We start from the raw sequence: 21690 nt of genomic DNA on the forward strand, positions 1-21690 counted from the left end.
GAGTGTGTGTGAGTGTGTATGAGTGTGAGTGAGTGTATATGTGAGTGTATGTGTGAGAGTGTGTGTGTGTGATTGTGTGTATGAGTGTGGGAGTGTATGTGTGTGAGTGTGTGCATGTGTGTGAGTGTGTGTGTATCTATCTGTGTGTGTGAGGATGTGTGTGTATGTGTATGAGTGTGTATGTGTATGAGTGTGTGTGTGTGTGTATGTGTGTGAGAGTGTGTCTGTGTGTGAGTGGGTGCATATGTGTGAGTGTGTATGAGTGTGTGTGAGTGTGTGTGAGTGTGTGTCTGTGTGTGTCTGTGTGTGGGTATGTGCACTTGAATGCAGGTATCTAAGGGAGCCAGAGATGTCCTGGAGTTGATGTTAATGGACAGTTATAAGCTGCCCAAGATGGATACTGGGAATCAGACTCTGGTCCTCTGCATGAGCAGTACATACTCTTAACCGCTGAGCAATCTCTCCAACCCCAGTGTTTTTTAAATTATGCAAATTTAAATTTTTCCTGAGACACTGCTTTCGAATGCTAGCATGTCTCATGTAATCTGCACATCACAAAACCCGAGCTGTATAAAGCTCCAGCTTCAGGAAGGTCGTAGTCTGTGGTCTCACAGCAGAGAGGGACAAATGATTTGTTCCCATGTAGATAAGCTGACCTGGTGGTGGAGTTGAGGGATCACTCTGCTTTTAGATCTAGCAGGGTGGGTTCTAGTCCAGTTAAGCCCCAGAGAGCCCTCTCAATTCCCTGTAGACCAGTGTGGTCATCATTTGTTCTACTAGTAATGGCTAATTAATAGTCATTTAAGGGCTCAAGTAATTCACAGTAATGTATATACTTGTCCTTACTCTAACATAAATCATGTACATTAAAACAGTGTTAGACTAGGCTAGGACATAACTCATCCCTGAGTTCAGTCCCCACCACTGCACAGAAAATGAAAACACTGCAACGAACAAACCTAGAATCTAGTAGTCTCTTTGATCTGAGTTGACATGAGCCAGCCTTTGACTGCCACACATATGAAGTATTTCAATAAACAATATTTTCCAGTTTTGGAAATCTGCAACCTGCTCCATCCACCTGCCAAAGAAGTGGTGGACTTATACTCAACTTTGAATAATGCTTGATTTAGACATACCAAAAAAGACAGTTTCACACGATGAAACTAGTAAATACACGTTATGTAGGCCAGCATGCAGACTCAGCCTTCCTTCATGGGAAGAGAAAACCTGAGCTCTGGAAAGCCACACCTAGAGGAAGCCCAGGGGACTCCAAGAGGTCTGAAAACTTTTTACATAGGTGGACAGACCTTCACAGTCTCAGGCAAAATTCAGGGATTTTAGAGCACTCACTGACACACAGTTGCAGAGCTATAGGGTGTGGCCATTAGGAATTCAAGTTCTAAAACCTATCAGACCTGAGCAAACTTCTCCTCCCTAATTGCCTGACCTGGAAACTGCCAACTGGGGCAGATAATTCCTGTCCCTCAGGATAAAGGCACGAAGTGACACAATCTAGGCAAAACGCTGTTCGTGAACTCTGTTTAAGTTAGGTGTTCAATAGCTGTCATCTGTAGTCTGACAGATGATGTAGGAATGAGGAGGGAGACTCAGCTCTGAGCTGCAAGGAAACATTGGACTGTGACGTCTTTGCACGGTTCTGAGGGCTGAGCAGAGCCACAAACATGAGCTCTGGACACAGATAGCAAGCAGGTATAGTATGAGGGTGGAGGAGAAAGGAGGAAAAGGAGGGGGAGGAAAAGAACATGGGGAGAAAGAATGGGAGGAAGGAGAGGAAAGAAGCAAATAAAGGGGAAGAAGAAAGAAGTAAAGGGGGGAGGGACCCACATCCTGGGGGCAGAGGAACCGAATCCTTAGTAGAAGGCAGAAGTCTGGGGGTGGCGGAGGCAGCTAACCTCTACCTGTGTTGAAGGGTTTTCCAGAACAAAAATTCATGAGCATGCCTGCCTGACCATCCTGGGGAAACACAGGAGGAGGACAGGACCCCAGCACCAGGCAGGAAGGCAGGCTGAGAATAGGGGTTCAAGGGAGGCCTGCAGGTTTGCCAGCAGCATGTACCCTTGCTTGCAGGAGGCACATTCCCGGGCCTGTTTTCCAACTGTACAGCAGTCAATGGAAGCTATAGTGTCCACCCCCACTCTTCTCTGCTCCAGCCCACATCATCCCCCTAAAATGACATCTTTAACATCAAGTTTTGCATCTAGGAATCTGTCCTCTGCCCACTCGCCCGCGGCTTATTTAAATGTCTACATTAACTCCTGTCTGGTGAAAGCCCTTACCTGGCACCCTCTGCCTCTGAACATTTTCACCTCTTCCTCTCTCTGCTCTGGTGGCCGCAGAGACCACCCTTTCTCTTCCTTTCCTGTCCCTCTAGTTCCCTTGGCCTCCCCTGCTCAGCTCCTCTTCCCTGATCTGTGACACAGTTCAAGTGTCTCCACCACCGGGAGCCCTTCCCACAATGGCACTGACACTCTTTTGTAGAGTACACCTGGATGTATCTCTCTAGTGTTCTGTGATGACTTCCACCCACTCATGCTGCTGTTCCCCTCCCAAGCATTCCTCTGTGGTCACTTTCAACACTGGTACATTGTGGATACAGACTGCTCTTAGGAAGCGGTTGACCTGTGTGTTGATGTTGTATTTGAAATTAACATTGACCATGAAGGATGATATCAGATCGGCAAAGGCTCTGCTGAGTTAATGAGTTAGTCTTGGATTCTGTGGGTTTAAAGAGAAACCTGTAGCCTTTCAGAGAAGAGCATCGACAGTCTAGTCAGTCACATAGGAGTGTATTAATGAGCAGAGCTTTGTGAATGTTAGGGTTCATCTAAAGTGCCCTCAGTTTAGATTCTCATAAAGTATCACTCTTCAGATGTATTTTCTGGTTACTTAGTTTTCTTTTTTGATGTGTATGTTTGTCAGAAGTGGACAAATGTGTACACAGGAACACATGCACATAGATGCATGCCGTGGAAACCAGAAGACAGTCTGGGGTCATTCCTCAGGAAAGCTCTCTCCTTTGAGACAGGGTCTTTCTTGGCCCTCACCAATTAGACTAGGCTAGTTGGGGACGTAGCACCAGAGATACCCCTACCTCTGTCTCCCGATCACAGGATTACGTATCTGTGAAGCCATGTCTAGCATTTTTAGATGGTTTCTTGGGACTGAACTCAGATCACAGGACAACCTTTGCCCACCGAGTACCTACACAATTCCATGAATGCTTCTTACTGAAAACAAACTCAGTGTCATCTAGATGAAGGCTATTGTCGGTGTCACCTATCTGTGACTATTAGGATTCATTTTACACTCGGTGGCTCTCCTCCTTCATTCCTGTCTCTTTTCGTGGCCTCCTCTGGAGCTGAAAGTGGGAGAGAATTCCCAAACACGGACAGTTCAGAGGTCCCCAGAGTTGCTTGCAATCAGTGATAGAATGGTAATGGTGGGCCACATGACTACTGCTCTGTGAGTAGGGCCTCCGGGAGCCAGATGTACCAGATGGGAGTTCTTATTCATGGTCCCAGGAATGCATGCTGTACACAGTTGCTGTTTGGGAAAGTGTGCTTTCAAAGTATTCTCAACTGCCATGTGGAGCCCTACCGCCATGTTGGCTGGCAGATTGCTCTGCAGCACCTTTCCCAGCTGCCTCTCATTAGAGGAGTGAGCCTGGTGACCTTTCATCTCCAGTTATACCCTCACCAGTTATTGAATATAACAAAAATTAAAAATGCTTTTTCGTTTTTCAATTGGTAGTCTTTTGATCTCAAAAGTCATCTGCATACTTATCACAGAAAAATGTAGACGGAAATACAAAGGGAAGAGAAGAAGTCACTCATAATCTTATTACATAGCCAACCCCCCAAAAAGACAATTGACATTTTAGTATTTCGGTCTTTCTACTAAAAATATAGTATATCTTTTTAAGATGGGTCCACTAATTAGTTAATACCAAGTGGTCAGCCCTGAAACCATATATGTGTGAGACACACAAAACAGAGTCAGCAGGTTGTTTTCATGTATCCATTCATTTATGTGTGTGTTAAAGATATATTAAAGGAAGTGTGTATACATGTTAAATATTCATAAAAATGTATACATACTGAGAAGACTATTGAAGAATATATATATCAAAGAATTTGAGAGGTAATGGGGCTGTGTGGAAGGAATTAGAGGAGAAATGGTATAAATACAGTGAACAGGAATGAAATTTTTAAACAGTATCTTTTTTTAAAAAAGAATGGGAAATAAGCAAGTTGGATACCATGTCTTGTCTAGAGTTCCAGACAAAGGCGGTATTGCAGCTAAGTCTTTGCACAGGACTATTATTGTCTCTTTGTGTTATTGAAAATCTCTTAATATCCAGCTTCAAGCATTCCTGTCCTTGGCAACACATGAAGCATCTTTTTCTATCTGTTTTCCTTTCAGCTAGTTCTCTTAACTTGTGACATTTCTCAAGGACCTGGAACACCTACTTTTTATGTCTATCATCATTCTTCAGCATGTAAGGATCAGTTTAGCCAGGTGTGGTGGCACACACCTTTAACCCCATCACTCGGGAGGCAGAGGCAGGTGGATCTCTGTGAGTTCCAGGCCAGTCTGATCTCAAAGCAGGTCCATGACATCCTGGGCTATTACACAGAGAAATCCTGTCTCAAAAAAAAAAATCAATTTAATTTATCTTTTAACTACATTGTGTTAGAATGCTCGTTTTTGTTTGTTTGTTTGTTTGTTTAATCGCTGTTTGAGCTGTTGACTGGAGTTTTCATGAAAGAATCAATAAATTAATTTTGGTTTTGGATTAGAATAGAATTTCCAACAATCTCAGAAATGGCCCTAAGCATACTTCTGCCATTTTGTGGTACACATCTATACAAAACCACATTCTCGGTACTGATAATTACAAGATCAGGCTATCAGTCACCTCTGACAAATGCTGAAGATAGCCTGTATTATCAAATAATCTGCCAACATTTAACTCTTTACGTAAAGTTAAGTTAGGCATATTCTCATAGTATATGAGAATACTCATATTCTCTGAGTATGCTAGAGAACTGTTTTTAAAACAAACTCCTTTATGGATTGATATATCAATCAATGTTTGTCTTGTATACCTATTTTATATACCTACATACCTGGGTCACACATATGTTTCTCAGATGAAATCAGTTCTTGAGTAGTAAGAGTTTCAGAAGCTCTGCTCTCTCGCTGATACAGATAGACGCTGCTGTGCCGGCAGAAGAAGACACTCCATTTTGTTTATTACAGGTTCAGGGTCATGTTGTTGATGTTCTAAGGTTGATTCAACCCTCATACCAGGAGTCTAGGATTTGAAGGATCAAATACACCCTAAACCTGGATTTTGCACCTTCATCAGTTTCCTTTTGTTTCTTTCTTCTCCAGATAACTTTCAGGATCAGATGAAAAGGGAACTGGCTTACCGAGAAGAGATGGTGCAACAGTTACAAATCGTAAGATGTATCTCTGTTTATAAACATCCCTGATTTGTTTTCAAAGCCCTCAGTGCATGCCCCACTGTGTTTTGCCAGCAATCCTTTGGTCCACTTACCTCTCAGCTGGTTGAGATGCTAATTACCAAGGGATTTACGTAGGCTCAGAGTAAACAGATGTGTCAGTATGTTTCTTCTGACTGTAACTACCTCCCATGTGTTAATACACAGATGTGTGCATTGCCTCTGTGGGCAAAGCAGAGGTACCCGGCTTTCTTTCCGTGCACAAATTCACAGGCACCATGCAGGGAAGAGATGGGAATTCACAGAAGGGGACACTAGCTTCTGCCCTCTGCATCCTTCACCAGCCAGGCCCTCCGCGGTCAATAGAGTGGAGTACACACACAATTAACCAATTACAGGCACTCAAGGGTTGATGAAAAGAAGCAAATCATTTCCATAGGAAGCATTCTTCTCTGTCCTAGCCTCAAAGTGATCCCTTTAAAAGGAAGCAGCAGTCAGGAGAATGCAGAGAGACAGAAGGATCTTGTTTTGAGGTTTTGTTTTCTGAATGCTTCACTGTTCCACTTTGTGCAGACATATTTAGAATAAGCCCTAGGTTTTTAAATCATTCTCCCAAGCTTCTTCATTTTCCAAAGAGCAAGCGATAGGGAAAATAATTTATACTCAATATTTTTGAGATTATTTTTAAGCAACTGGATAAAGATTTATGGTGATTTTTTGGAAGCAGTTGTCATAATTTTGGTCATTTGATGTTGTTCTTAGTTGATCTTTTTTTAACCTCAGATCACTGACCATGTCTGAAGTGTCTTGTCTTAAGAGCCAAATATGTAGTTCTCTGTCGGGATTATTTGAGAAAGATGGTGGCTAATGTTTTCTTTGTATGGAAGAAGAAAGCATCCCCATGTTCACAAAGATCCCTGAAAGTGGTTAAAGCAATCTTAGATTCACAACATCTTCTGCTTGCAGATCTGAGCAAGAAGTGGAGTTTATAAGAACTGTGACATTACCACTGTGACGTCTCTGGTCCCACTAATAACTACAGGATTAGAAAACCTCTGTACCAGATTTTGTTCAGAGTGTTGTTCTTGTGGAGGGTTTTGTTATTGTTGTTGTTTTAATGGTGGTGGTGGTGGTGGTGTGTGTGTGTGTGTGTGTGTGTTGGTTTTGTTTATATCTAAACATTGCATACAGAGCGTGAAAACAAACATACGACTCTTCTCAGCCTTTGATTTCAGCCGGTAAGAGCTAAAATTCCTTACAGTGAATACACTTATTGTTTTCTCCCTCAAGGAAGAACATAAAGATAGGATTGGAAGCAGGGAGACAGAATGTTAAGACCTGACTTAATTAACAGAAGGTGTCCTTTTTTTCTGGCCTTTAAAACTGAAATTACCAGGCAGTGGTGGCTCACACCTTTAATCCTAGCACTTGGGAGGCAGAGGCAGGCAGATTTCTGAGTTCGAGGCCAGCCTGGTCTACAGAGTGAGTTCCAGGACAGCCCGGGCTATACAGAGAAACCCTGTCTTGAAAAACCAAAAAAAACAAAAACAAAAACAAAAACAAAAACAAAAACAAACCATTGAAATTACCATCAACAAGAAACAAACAAGAACTCAGATTTCCAGATGACCACAAATAGAGCAAAATAGGCTATAGGAAAGGAGTTGGGAGCTCATTGCAAGGCAGCTTCTAAAGCTAGGTGCTTAATTTTAACTTCTTAATTTCCTTTGACAGGTTCTTTAGTAACAGGGGAAAGAAGGATGTATCCATATAATAGCATGAGCTGTTGCTAGAAGAGACAATGTCCCGGGTCTTTCTAGATGCATGAAAGATACAAGTTGATATTACTAAACACAGCAAGTGTTATTACCTCATGCCCCACTAGGCAGTAAAATGCTCCTAGGGTGAATGAAACAGTCTTGGAGAGCTAAAACACAACCCCACAACACAGACACACACAAACAGAGACACACAGACACATACACATACACCCCTCTTTAGATACAGATCTTTACAGATCTTTCTTTTTACAGATCTTTCTGTCTGTAAATAATTCCTGAAATTTACAGACATTTACATGCAAACAACATAAAAATCAACAAAACAAACATGGCTTGTTTTTCCTTCTTCCTCTCTTTTGGGTCCGCTACAATAAAACACCCGGGACTATCGTGCTCCCCCCAGAACCCAGCCTTCAACACATTTAACAAACATTTTGATTCACCAATCACCCCAAGTCCTCCCCAAACCCCACACAATGCACCCTGTCTTTTTCATCTTTCTCATTTTTTCCCGGGTCGGTCCTGATGTCCTCATGTGTTCTCTTACACCAGTACAGGAAAGAACACTGGTGAATTATGGAGCGCTCCAGTGCTATTACTTCCCTGTAACTAGCAAACACACCGTAAGGTCTACCAACTTGGACCCAAATCCCATCCCCTGAATGTCGGTTCTCCTCTCAAAAATGAGTTTCTATAAGGCTGAACCTGCTGGGAATATTATAATCCACAGTCACATGAAGAATAAACATGAATTCACCCAGAAATTGTGTGGTGTTTCACCAGTAAGAGTGACCAGCAGAATAGTCCTTCTCAAAATAATGTCTGTTATAGTGAAACCGAATAAGTCTGGTGTCAGAGTTGATTTGGGACAGGAAGGACCTATTTTGGAATTCTTCTACCTACTTTAGAAACGAGACAATGGGCTTGATGTTGTTTGCACAATAACTTACCTGGTTCCTTATTTATGTAAAAAACCTGAGGGGGATGTCTTCAGAGAATCTCCGAAGATTATCAGGGAGTGACCAAGTGTCACACTTTCATTTGCTCTCCCGGTTTTAGTGGAATGATCTCTCTGTCTGTAAATAAGATTTTGAACTTTGCCTCCTGGTAACGAAGTAAATCGCTGTGGCCATTTTATATTCAAAGTCTCCATACCACAGAATCACAGAATACACATTCTTTTCTTCAGATGAAGTAACCTAGCTTATCTTGCAATCCTGGAGAATTAAAAATATATTAAAACCATCCTATTTGGTAATGGTTCCTGTAGATGCACAGCTCATTTCTTCTGTATTGTTACACAGTGTTCCTATTCAAAATGCTTCCATGGAAAGCATCTTGGGTATCATTGCCATAAAAAGAAAATTATGAATTTCTTTGGTTCCTACATTTTTAGATCCTCTATGACTATAATTTCTGTGTCTTCTTATTCCAGTTTTGTTGAGTACAAACTTGTAATGGCTACACAGTCAAAAGATGGCGTCTCCTTGCACATTTATAAATCAATGTGTAAATTTATAAATCATATTGTGATGCTAGTTAAAGCACATGCAGAATTAGGTTACTTAACATTTATAAATGGCTGCAAGCTAACTCTTAAAATAAAACTTAAAAATTGAGTTTTCTATTACTTGTGTGAAAAAAAATTCTGCCATTCCTGTTCTGAGTTTTCAAATGCTTGAAGTGTTTTCTCCATGAAGCCAGATTTATTTCTACAAAAAAGCAGACATTTCTCTACTTAAGAACCACATGCAAAACTCTTAAAATTTAACAAATTTGTGAAAATGTTAAGTGTTTAGCATAATAAAAGACACAGGACCTTCAGGAGAATGTGTTCAATTTTAAAAAGTAAAAGCTATTGTCTATTAGGGTTGGAAACAAAGTGAAGATATTTTACTCAGAACATAACCTTTTAGTTGAAATAGACTGAAGTCCTGGAAAATGTAATAATTTATAGCAAGAACTTGATGAGATTTCTTTTTCATTGTTAATTTGACAATCGTTCTTTAAGAAAGTACATCTATATAAGCAATCACTGTAGGTTTGCCTAAGGTATGCCCTTCAAACCTGGATTTCTTCAAGGATGCTGTCAACCACCAGTACAGAGCAACCCATCAACCCAGGGCTAGACCCAGACTTAGCCCCTGAACCTTCCTGACAGCTACTACCAGGCTTAGAGATACAACACATGTGCCAGTCTTGAAGCGCCCTCTGCTGTTGTTCTAGAAAGCTGCAGCCACAGGCAGCTAGGGAAACGGAAGTACCCCCACTGAAAGCCTTCAATTAAAATAACATTCAAGCAATAAATTTAGTATTGATGTTTCATTCGTGGGGAACTTATAAGATAAGCTTACCACTTCCCTGAGATGAGAACATGGTAGCTCTTTACTGCGGAACCGTAAGCATTTCTGAGCCAGCTCCTGGGCGAGAATACAGCCTCTCAAGGAGAGCCCTCCTTCCTTGGATGTTGTCTAGTATTCCTTGGGAGGAGAGTTTGACCAAATTCCCATAAAAGGCAGATAGAACTGGTCCTGTCTTTTATTTTTACAAAAAAAAAAGATTCCCAGAGACATTAGGAAGCTTGGCTTTTGTGGTTACGTGTGTGTGTTAAGGAGGTCCCTGTAAGCCTTTGGGCTTGATGAAAATCTGAACTTCATAGAAACTTCCTTAAGACTCTATAGCAGTAGAGAGACTTTGACCGCTATGCATCTTCTTTCACTAGTGATCAAGTGCCCTGTGTCTTAACAATGACTCCATTGTCCTTCCATCCTAGGGCGTTCTGCTCATGTTTCTAGCTTCGAGACATTGACTCACCCGAGTGTCTGAGCTCAAACCAACTGTCCCTTGGCACAAACTAGAAAGCTATCTCTTTTTTTTGGTGAGATATCAATGCTTTTGACCTCTTAGGGTCAACTGGATAAGATATACGTTATATAATGTTTCAAAGTTCTCTATCCAAGCCTCGTGATTTCTGCACTGGTCAAAATGAAAGGAGAGCTTCTCTAAGTCCTACAGCAGGCTGCCACGGGACTGAGCAGCTTAAGTCCTACAGCAGGCTGCCACGGGACTGAGTAGCTTAAACAGATCCTCTAGAATACGAAGATCCCAAGTCAGGAATGTTTGCTGGCATCTGTAAATCTAGTGTTATGTTCTATAGAGTCTGAGAAACCATCAGCTGAACAAGGTACCATTGCCTAAAGACTCATAGAGAAAAAAAAAAAGCTTCCAACTATAATTCTAATATACCATGAATCATCATACATCCAATTTCAGAGATGTAAAAATGTCCAGGGTAAAGTGTGTCTTAGACTCCGTAAACTAGTACAGTTTTAAGGAATAAGTAGGCTATGTGATAGATAACCTTTATTAATCATTCATGATTCGGGGCCAGATGCGCTTGCTCTTTGTCCTTTCATTGCCTGGATTTTATTTTATCCTTGCTCCAAAGATGCAGACATGAAACCCTGTATTTGTACGAGGACAACTCTCTGTGGCCATTTAAGGTCTAGCCTCGTGCTCTGAGACTGTGATGCTGTTGTTTGGAGATAGGCCCCCTCTTTCCTAGCTAGATAAATGTGAGCGCGGGAGGGAAAGGAGGAGAGTAGAGGGAGGGGAAGCAAACCGGGAGAGAAGAGACTAGGCTGACAGTGGCATCATTCCTGCAGTTTTCTCTGGGTTAGCATGTGGTTTATTCACATTGGTGAGTGGTCAAGGATGCTATGAATTTCTCTCCTACACTGCCTGGCACATAACACGCACCTACAAAGTCCTGTAGTATCTATCATCGTTTTAAATACCCTTCGTAAACAGGAAAATGGAATGAGCACATCTTATTGTAACTTATCTCACTCGGAGGTTTATGTCAGATCTCGACATCCTAAGTGATAAAATTCCATTCAATACTTTCATATTATGCAGCTTACAAGAGAGATCACCCATGTCCATTGGTATTTTCAGCCTACACCAGAATGGGAAACCTCCATTCAAGGGTGTCTCTGAATAGCAGATATGACATAACCTCCCATGAGAAGAGGTGACTAGCGTAGTCCCCCACCTAACTGCCCGCCCTTGTCATAGCTACCTAGATGATCTGAGCCCACATCCTACAGTATGGGATTGGAGCACTGAACACTTTATACTGTTGCGTGATTCACTAATTTCAATGCTGCTGCTTGCGCTTCTTCAGATGTCTTTGTGTTTCAAAATGGCGAGGTGCTTGTTTTTATCTTCTTTTTGTCCATTAGAGCACTGCCCGATTCAAGTGACCAGTTTTATAGCAAGATGGCCCTGTTTATCTCAGTCAATTTCAGCCTTGTCATCTCACAGTCTCTTTCCATTGATAAAGGTTCATGTGTGGACCAGTGAGTGAATGGAGAGAGTAAAACCAATACCCAATAAAAGGCTGGGAGTGAAGAGATACATTAACGAAATATCAAAATATTCCATAGCCAAGCACAGTGGTACACCTACAATTCTAATACTTGGGAGGCTGAGGCAGGAGGATCACAAGTTTAATTCAATCTGAGCTATAAAGAAAAGAAGGAAGAAAGATGAAGGGGGAGAAAAGTATTATCTAAGCGAAGGAAAATGATTGTATTCTTCCTGTTACTACTTGTATGTAACAGCCATATTTTGGATTACATTCTAAAATACTGAGTATTGAGGCTGGAGAGATGGCTCAGCTGTTAAGATCACTGGCTGCTCTTCCAAAGGACCCAGGTTCAATTCCCAGCACCCACATGGTAGCTTACAATATAGTCTATAACCATTCCCATGGAATCTGACACCCCCTGCCTTCCACAGCACTGTATGAAGTTGATATACACACAAACAATCATGCACACAAAATAAAAATAAATAAGATATCAAAAAAAAGGGCTGGATATACTGTTTCTTCAAATGTAACATAGATGCAAATTTAGAGTCCTACGTTTAACCTCATAATGATGCAGGCAGGTAACACAATGACAGAGTTGCTTGACCAGGGTTAGAATAACACAATGACAGGGTTGCTTGACCCAGGTCAGTAGAAAAGCAAATGTAAATAATGTATGTGTCTGCTCTCAGCCATTCGGATTTTCTAATGAAAAGTTGCATATCAAATGTGCTGGGCTTCCATTCACAACCCACTATCCAGATTCACTCTCAAGTCCCTCCAGATAGAATGAACCGTGTCTCCCATTCAGTGTGGCTATTTCTAGTTCTTCTCATCAGTAATTGAGAATTTACCCACAGTAATAATTTATGCTTAGTCTTCTTTGTGATTCACAATGGTAGCATGTTTTATAAAGAAATCACTCTAATTAAACTGATTACCTTGAGCTAGTTTGTAATCACATTCATCTTTCGTGAGCTTGGACCTATTTCAACATTGTAATTCACTTTTCAAATAATAATAGTAATATCATACTATTAATACCTTTTAAAAACAAAATGCCTCATATTAACCTCAGTGATTATCTGTAGCAACAGTCTGGTTTGTGACTGCCTGTAGGTAGCCTTTCCAATGCTTTACCCCAGCAGCCTCACACTGCTGAGCAGAGGGAGCTTTCTTCTCTGCAGGGAAGATCCACTGGCATTGTTAAGGGGGTGGAGGGTCTCCACTAAGCATCTGTCTCCAGCTTGATGACCTTGCTTGTTTCTGTCTTACAGATCCCCTATGCAGCAAGTTTGATCAGGAAAGAGAAGCTTGGTGCCCATCTCAGCAAAAGCTAAAAGGTGAGATCTCCAGCAGAGTTGACTGGTTTTCTCGATAATCCTTCCTGCCAGTGCTGGGGTGTTCATTATTGAGGTGTCTGTAATAGACTGAGGGATTGAGAAAGTTGTATTCAGTGTTTAAGTCAGTATACCAAATGTGTTTGTAATCCCAGGCTCTGACTTCCTAGAAATGTCATGGCAAACTCCTTCATGTAAAAAACATCTCTATCCAATCTTTAGAAACAAGAATCATTCTATTCTGACCTTTCTTTCTCTGTGGGGTGTGTGTGGGGGGGGTATCTATCTGCCCTTCTGAAACAATGGCAGTGTATCATCTCTCACTGATGTTGCCCACAGTCTCCCTGAGTCCAACTCTCCATGAGTGACTCACTACCCACGGAGACATGAACTGAGGAGTAATATAGGCTGTGGAGACTTTCTGTCCAGGGAATAGTGAACCCGCCTCTCCCTAAACCAAAATAGTTCTCTTGAATGAAACCAGCCTCAAGGTCACACTAGCAACAATTTAAAAGACAAAAATCTAAACTTAAAGGAAAGCAGACAGTGAGAATTCTCTGATTATAGTCAAAGCATGCCTAAGAATTTCAGAAGCAGCCTTTGGAGCCTTTTGAGGAAGACACACTTGTTAATTAGAGTTGTAAGACTGCAAAAAATTAAAACACGATTGTTTCTATGAAAATAGGTTAGGATGACCTAAGGGTCGGAAATTCAAAATCAGGGCAAGTCCAGGATATGTGTGCATGGGTGTGTGCATGCAGCCGAGTCTGTGTGTGCGTGCCCTTGCGTGCATGCATGCACACATATGTGTGTGTGTGTATGTATGTATGTATGTATGTATGCAGAAACACTTGTCCATGCAGAGTGTGGAAGTGTGAAGTCAATGCTGGGTTGTCTTCCTATATTGCACCCCATTTTACTGTTTGATTCGGTATCTTCACTGGTACTGGAAGTCACCACGTCAGCTAGACTAGCGACAGCAAGCCACCATGATCCACCAGTCTCTACCATCCCCTCACCCCAGCGCTTGGGTTACAGACATGGGCCAGACCCAGGCTTTCTCTGGGTACCGAGGATCCCAGTTCAGGTCTTCCTATTTTCACAGCGAGTACTTCACGCACCAAGCCATCCCCCAAGCCTCCGGGTAGCATTTCCTCCTGATCCTGGGCAAGAAGTGCACTTTATCCATTCCCTTCAGAAGATGTGAGACATCCCCCCTCAGAATTGTGTTTTTCACTCGCTGGAATCCATTTGGGAGGGACAAAGGAGGTTCATTGTCCTTTCTCTCGCCCATGCTTCTCTTTTGCACATTGTGTATCTACCATGTGCGCATGACTGGCCTTGCCGCCATCTCTATCAGGAGTGTATTTCAGTATTTGTTTGGTAATGATAATGCTGCACTTCATCTGTCTCTCCAAATCCTGTGGAATCACTCCTACGCTGTCTCTTCATTTTGTACATTGGTAAATGAAATACAGAGAGAGGAGATGTGACATTTTGTGTCTGTGTTGCCAAGCTAGGAAGAGGTGCCAAGGCCCACAGCCTGAGACAGTGTTGTCTACTCCATCCTGAACATCTTGTTCTCAGCAGAGATCAGAGCATAGTATCCTATGCTAGCTCCACAAAGCTAAACTCAAATGTTTGTGTGAGTTTGGCTCTCAACTGAAATATTTTTACTGTCTGATGTTAACTTAATGATTTTTGCCCATTTTGTGGTAGACAAAGTTGGTACTAGTAAAGTGAATGAGAATCTTTTATGTTATTCAGATTCCATCTTAAATCAGGGTATCAAGGTAATCAAGACAAGAACAACCCAAATGAGTGGGGTAGTAAGTATTGAAAATGCCAAACTAATTTTCGTCAAATCACGGGAAAAAAAATTAGAATGTTTAAAAACAACCTTTGTGTAACACTCATTTGGCAAAGCCTACAAATTAAATTAAATTATGGTGAAGTCTTCAGTCAAAACGGCATCAATATTTACAGGATAAGTTTGCTTTTAAGTTTCAAGCATTTGACGACAGTCTTGCTTTGCTCCCAGCCAGTTTCTCCCATGTCCTGCCCCCAATATGAGCTACTGTTGCATATTTGTGAGCCTCTCGTAAAAGATACTGCATTGAACATTTGACTCGGTGTTTGTGAGATTCATCCATTAGAGGGTGGCTTGCTACAAGTGTAGGAACGTCAATGAGTCTTTCTTCCTTTCCCTCCCATCCTGTCTTCCCTGCTTGTCACAAAAGCCCACCTTGCACCTACCTGGTGACACTCATCGTTGTGAAATCTCTGCCAACCACGTAGCACATGGCTGTGTCACTGTGGAAATGAGATTGATTTATGCTTAGTAACTAATGCTTCCCCCATGCTGATTTTGTTTCCATCCTTGCAGACAACAGGGATTTCTCTAAGTAGACCCCGGTGCTTTGGGAAGATTAGCGGTTACTTAACTGCTTAGCTAACTCAGCCAAGCAGAGAATCACGACCATGTTGTTAGAGGCAGTCTCGGGCTTTCAGTGTGTAGAGCCTGTGAGGAGTTACCCCAAGAGAGATTACAAGATAAAAATCGTTACACCAAGAGAGAGAGATGTGGGTGTGTGTGGGGGGGTATCTTCCTGAGTGACCACAGGTTTCCAAATTAGGGCCTGATGCATTAGCATCTTATGCAAGAGTGACCCTTAAGGCAGTATTCATACCACCCAGTGGATTCCAATATGAATATTAAGGGGAGGAAGCTTTTCAAAACCACAGGCAATCCATTTAATAAGCTCAGCAACTACTGCCACATATCACTGCTCCACAAATCTTCTTTGGCCCTCTGTTAGAACATAAGAAATTCCATGGCGTGTCAAATTAAAGCATCTACCCAGGCCAGCACAGTAACTGTAATTTCATCGGAAGAGCCAAAGTAGTCCTATTAACACCAACCTCACAATTAAAGCACAAGCACTGAGCACTCTTGACTCACCCTTAGTATATTCATTATCAGTGGATTTATTTAAAGTCTTTCTTCAACCTAGGCACAGTCCCCTTTGGGGCAATGAATTCTATTTGTTTAGAAACCAGCTGTGTACAGGGTAGTTTAGTTTATTTATCTCTAAAGCATCTACTAAAACAAGCCCCATTAGATTAGACATTGTTCTGCTTGGCTAGTCTGTTGTATTGCAAGCTCAGGAAAGCAACAAAAAGAGTTAAGAAACATATCCAAGGGTTACAGGTGGATACTTACCTGGACTCTTCTAAATATTTCCTATTTTATTTGAGAGAGAGAGAATGTGTGTGTGTGTGTGTGTGTGTGTGTGTGTGTGTGTGTGTGTGTGTGTGTGTGTATCCTGTATGTATGTGCACCATGTATGTGCAGGAGTTCACAGAGGTCAAAAGTGCCATCCTGGAATTGGAGTTACAGATGATTGTGAGCCTTCTCACTGCTGGAAAGTGAACCCTGTCCTCTGGACAAGCAATTAAGTACTCTCAACCACTGAGCCCATCTCTCTAGCCCCTGGGCCCATTTTTAACTTCAGAATCACTTTCTGGTATTCTTCCTTGTCTGTAGCTATTGCTCTGACCAGCTACTGTCTACACACTTCAGCATAACCTGCCTGCAATCTCTACACCAAATAGAAAATATTACAATGTCAACATTGATCTAATTATCACTTTTTAAAAAAAAATTACCTTCATACTTTTCCAAGTGTCATTCAGGTAACTGGCTAAAACACCCATGTCTTTACCAGGAAATAATTAAGTTGTTTTACCTAAGTGGGAAACGCATCATAGAATGTCTCAGTTACAGTTTACTTTAGCAGTAACTGTGCCAGATCCAGAACCACATGGATTTTGCTCTATTACCTTTGTGGTTCACAGCTCTGTAAGGTAGATGTTGTAAGACTGTACAGTAGATCCCATTCCAGCTCCCATTTCACAGATTCAAACACTGAAGCTTAGGGAGGCCACATAGCTGACAACTGAGAACAGGATTTACAGTCTGTTTGATTTCCTTGGACACTAGAGCTGCTGAGGAACAGGCAGGACTCTAAACATTACACAGTGTAATCCCACACTACAGCCTTGGCTTTGCTTTATCTAGACATTATAAAAGGGTGAGGTCTCTTCCGGTTCTGCAGCCCTGGGGAACACTCTTGAGTCCCAGGTGTCTGCTGCATTCTTTCTTCTATCCTAAAAGGCTGCTTTTATTTTTCAAGTTTTATTTTATTTTAAATTATGTGGGGAGGGGGCAGGGTATGCATGAGTACAGGTGTCCACAGGACCTAGAGGAAAGTGTCAGATCCCCTGGAGCTGGAGTCACAGGCAGGTGAAATCAACGAAGCATGACTGCTGGGAATCAAACTCCTGTCCTCCACAAGAGCGGTACATGTTTACTAAGCTGGCTCTCCAGGCCCTAAAGCTACTTATATTAAAAACCAAATCGCAAGCATGTAAGACCGAGGCACAGAAGATGACCCACCTTTTTTCTGCCTCTGTTTGCATTCTTTCTGTCTCTAACTGCTACTTGAGACATTTCTAGAGGGTTTGAAAATGTGACTTCTTCCCCCACACTGAGAATATCTACATCTATGCTAAATTCCTAGTGTTTCCACTTTGCTTGAAAAAAAAAAGAAAGAAAAAAAGAAAGAGAAAGAAAGAACTTTAAAAACAATGAGAAAAACCTTGCAGAAGATGTTGAAAGGTATGGCCAAAGATGAAGAAAGAGGAAGATGCTTATCAGAGGGTAGAGGACAAAGGGTCTTAGGACCTGTACTGAGAATAGCCATGGGCCCCCACTGTCCTCAGCACCTTATGTCAATTGTCTTATTTAATCCTAAGTCACCCATTGAGATACAGCCAGTTGTTTCTCCATCCTTTATGAAGAGCAGAGACATGAGCACACTATCTGCTGTGTGGCCCGAGACTCTGAACTTTATCTGTGCTTCTCTGATCTCTGACCTGAAGCTGTGGCCTGCTTCACCTCTTGCCATCAGCTATGAATGTGCCGAACTGATGCTCTTATTGACATTGAATTACAAATCCTTTAGCCTTTTTCTACAGCTTCGCTGACATCATAAGACAAAATAATAATATAGATAATCAAAATAGCATGTCTTAGGGCATCCAACCAAATCCAGCAGGCGAGGGAGCATGGACTGTGTCTGTTCTTTCATGGCAGGCTGGCTTAATTCTTGCCCAACAACAAACTGGAGTTTCTAAATCCAGCCTTTCCTGTGAAGCAGGCAAGGCAGAGCAGCACACTAACAGTTCTAGCTTGTTTCAAAGTCAGCAGAGATCTAACATAGCACACAAATAAGTACAAACAAAGATACTAAGCATACTTACATTTTTTTATTAAAAAAAAATGTATCCAGGGTCTGCAAAGTGTTTGCTTCACAAGCATACAGGTCTAAGTTTGGATGATGGTCAATCATGCAGCTATGTGTTTCTGAAACCCCAGCACTGGTAGAGCAGAGACAGGGGTATCCCCAGAGCTCACTGGCCATCCAGCCTAGCCAAATCAGGGACCCCAGGTTCAGTGAGAGACACTGCCTCAAAAACTAGAGTGGAGAGTAATGTAGGACGACACTGACATTGACCTGTGACTTCCACATACATACTCATAGACACACATGTACTCCAGTGTGCATATACACACAACAACCTATACATGTGCATATACAACACACACACACAGACACACACACACACATTTGAAATGTATTAAAACTGTAATAAAAATATCTTCTCCATCACTCTAAGTGTTCTTGTTTTCTTAGGTTGTCTGTGCTTTTGTTTCACCCCAGGCGACAGACCCACTTACTCTTGTTCTGTAAGATACAGCCTACCACTGAGCACTTCGGACCTGCAGAAAGAAGAACTGCAAACTGAAAGGGCTTGGGCATCAGAACCAGGTTCGAGAGAAGCCAAGGACAAGTGACCTCGAGTTAGCATGGGCAACCATGTAAAATAGACTGTGGCAGCCATTCACCAGGAGGGGGGAGGGGGGAGCCAACCAGAGCAGTCCATGCTTGTCACATCTTTGGTGGAACCAAAGTTTGAATATTTGTGTTTTGAAAGCATAGCTGATCCCAGAGGGGAGGAAGTGCTGAGTGGGGAAATGTTCGTGTGGTCTCCGCAGCGCCATACGATTGTCCTTTGCTTTTCCAGAAGTGAGTCATAGTGGAAAGACGACAGAAGAACAATCCTGGGAATGGGGACTTATGTTTAGACAAGCCTGCTTTTCATAGCAAGCTGGACAGACACACCTGACCCCCTTCTTCTCTGGTACTTTGCCTGCTGTATGAAGATTGTATTCCTCTGGAAATATTTTACAGTTTAATATTGAGTGTAATTAAGAATATAATCATGTTATCAAAAATGGTATTTAACTCTGTTGTAGTTTCTTTAACACTCATGTGGATAAAAAGTCTATAATAAAAAAACTATGAAGTAATAGATGCGTTCATGTAGTTAAGTGCATATTTGCTTGGGGACAACTCAAAAACATACTTTTTAGAGTTATTTTGGCATAAAGTATTTGAATAAATTATTTTTGAAAACAGATTTCCTTCCCAAATGATTATTAAAGGCTAGACTAGTCTTTGATCCCCTCAGCATCTCGGGACCAATCCATGACCTTAGAATCTTTCCAGTTCCTGTCAAGACTTCTGACAAACTTGGTGATGGATGTGGTTAGTGCCATGATGTCCTCTTCACTGTGATATTAAATCCAAATGCATATGACAATTTTATGCCAAAAATGCCTTTTAGAGGAAATAAACAGAAGAGGTAAAATGAGACCCTTTGCAGTAATAATTTCTAAGGTAGTTCTGAGTCCACCATGGATGACTTCCTAGCTTGAAGTTGCCAAAGACTATCTTAACTGGATACTGTCCACTATTGGCATTCCTTGACAGACTTTAAAAGATATCTAAAAGGCATCACCATGAGGCTGGTGAAACAACAGTCGCTGCTCTTGCAGAGGACCCAAATTTAGCTCCCAACACCTACATCCATCGACTTACAACCGCCTGTCCAGCCCCAGGGGTCTGATGCCTACGTGGGCATCTCCACATTCATGTGATATACACACATGCATGCACATTCACACATACACAAAGAAAAGGATGAGGAGAAAAATGAATTTTTTAAAAGTGTATATTTATGATATTTAATACTTTTACACACCAGCTGTATTATCACACACTTCCTCCTGATAGATAAATGTTCTTATCTGTGCTGAAACATGATGTCAGTTTTCTGATGTTGTAACAAACACCTGAAATACAGGGATGTATAAAAAAATAAAAAGTTGGGGCTGGAGAAATGCCTCAGAGGCTAAGAATGCTTGGTCTTCTTGCAAAGGATCTGGATTCAGTTCTCAGCACTCATGACAAGGGGCTCATAAGACTTTGCACCTCCAGTTCCAGGGTATATGGTGCCCTCTTCTGGCCTCATTGGGCACTGCGTGTGTGGTACACATATATTCAGGCCTACACACACAGTACACTTTTAAAAAAATTTAAAGGATTGGGAGATGTCTCAGTGATGCCTCAGAAGTAATGAAGAACTGAATTTGGACCTCCAGAGCCCACATAAAACCTGGATTGATAGCATGCACCTATGATCTCGGTGTTCCTAAGATGAACAGGAGGCATTGGCAGGAGAATCTCTAGATGCTCATGGGCTCGCTAGCCTGGCATATGCAGCACAGATGAGACTCTATCTAAAACCAAGGTAGAAAGAAGATAGGGACCAATGCTGGAGATTTTTCTTTAACATCCACATAAGCACTTTGGTGTGCACATGACTTCATTCATACATGTAAACATAACACACACACACACACACACACACACACAGAGGAAGATGTTGAAAACTGAAGAATAAAAGATTTACTTTGCCTTACAGGTTTCAGCCCATGGTCAGTTGATCTTACTGACTTTTGGGCTGCTGATAAGACATCACACTGTGATGGAAGCATACAGAGGCACCAGGATGCCAAGAGACAAAAATAGGGAGGCCCAGGTTTCCAATATTCCACTCAAAGCTACATCTCTAATGATCTCACTTCCTCCCACAAGGCTCTGCTTTCCAAGGTTCCACCCATCATGGCCAATGGCACCACAGGCTATTGACTAAAGAGCCAACCATAGCACACATGAAATCAGAAGAAACCTCCTTATGTGTACCTTCTTTCTTGGCTCATGAAGAATGAGAGGCCATGTGAGAGGCAATGATAAATAAGGTCCCTGAAGGCTCCTGAGGAAATGGATGGAGATGCTAAAAATAAAAAATAAAAAAAGGAAAGGATGGAGATGCTACCATGGAGAATGTTCCCTTAAGGATGGATCTGGGCAGGAGAGAACCCAAGGTAAAACATCATCCTTTTATTTCTAATTGTAGCTTCAAATGCCTCAGTTATTGTTGCACAAATGCCAACAAATGGTTATAAAGTAAAGGGGAAATTCAAAACCTATGTCCAAGTCACAACCCTAGCAAAGCTCTGAGCTGTCTTGATGAGCACACCTAGTGCAGAGTCCATTGGGATTTGAGAATGGAAAGCTACACTGGGGTCTTCCCTTTCTCCTAAATCCCAGACTCCACTGTACAGCTCACCCAAGTGCTGAAACATCCTTGCCTCCCCCCCGCCCCAGGGCCTCATTTCTTAAGGTATTTTTATCTATGTCTCTTCTCCCTGTAAGCACTAGAGCCCAATA

General features: G+C 41.9%; 1 protein-coding gene across 1 annotated transcript in view; it reads left to right on the forward strand.

The window, feature by feature from the left end:
* Positions 1 to 18801, forward strand: part of Skor2 (SKI family transcriptional corepressor 2) — a 40534-nt gene extending 21733 nt beyond the window's left edge. Inside the window, exons 7-9 of the mRNA XM_028783235.1 lie at positions 5422 to 5489; positions 12926 to 12991; positions 18775 to 18801. Coding sequence (XP_028639068.1) covers positions 5422 to 5489; positions 12926 to 12988 — 131 coding nt within the window. The 3' untranslated portion in view covers positions 12989 to 12991; positions 18775 to 18801. The remainder of the gene's footprint in view (positions 1 to 5421; positions 5490 to 12925; positions 12992 to 18774) is intronic.
* The last annotated feature ends 2889 nt before the right edge of the window (positions 18802 to 21690 follow it).

Source organism: Grammomys surdaster, unplaced genomic scaffold (assembly GCF_004785775.1).
Source record: "Grammomys surdaster isolate TR1022 unplaced genomic scaffold, NIH_TR_1.0 1036, whole genome shotgun sequence".
Lineage (NCBI taxonomy): Eukaryota > Metazoa > Chordata > Mammalia > Rodentia > Muridae > Grammomys > Grammomys surdaster.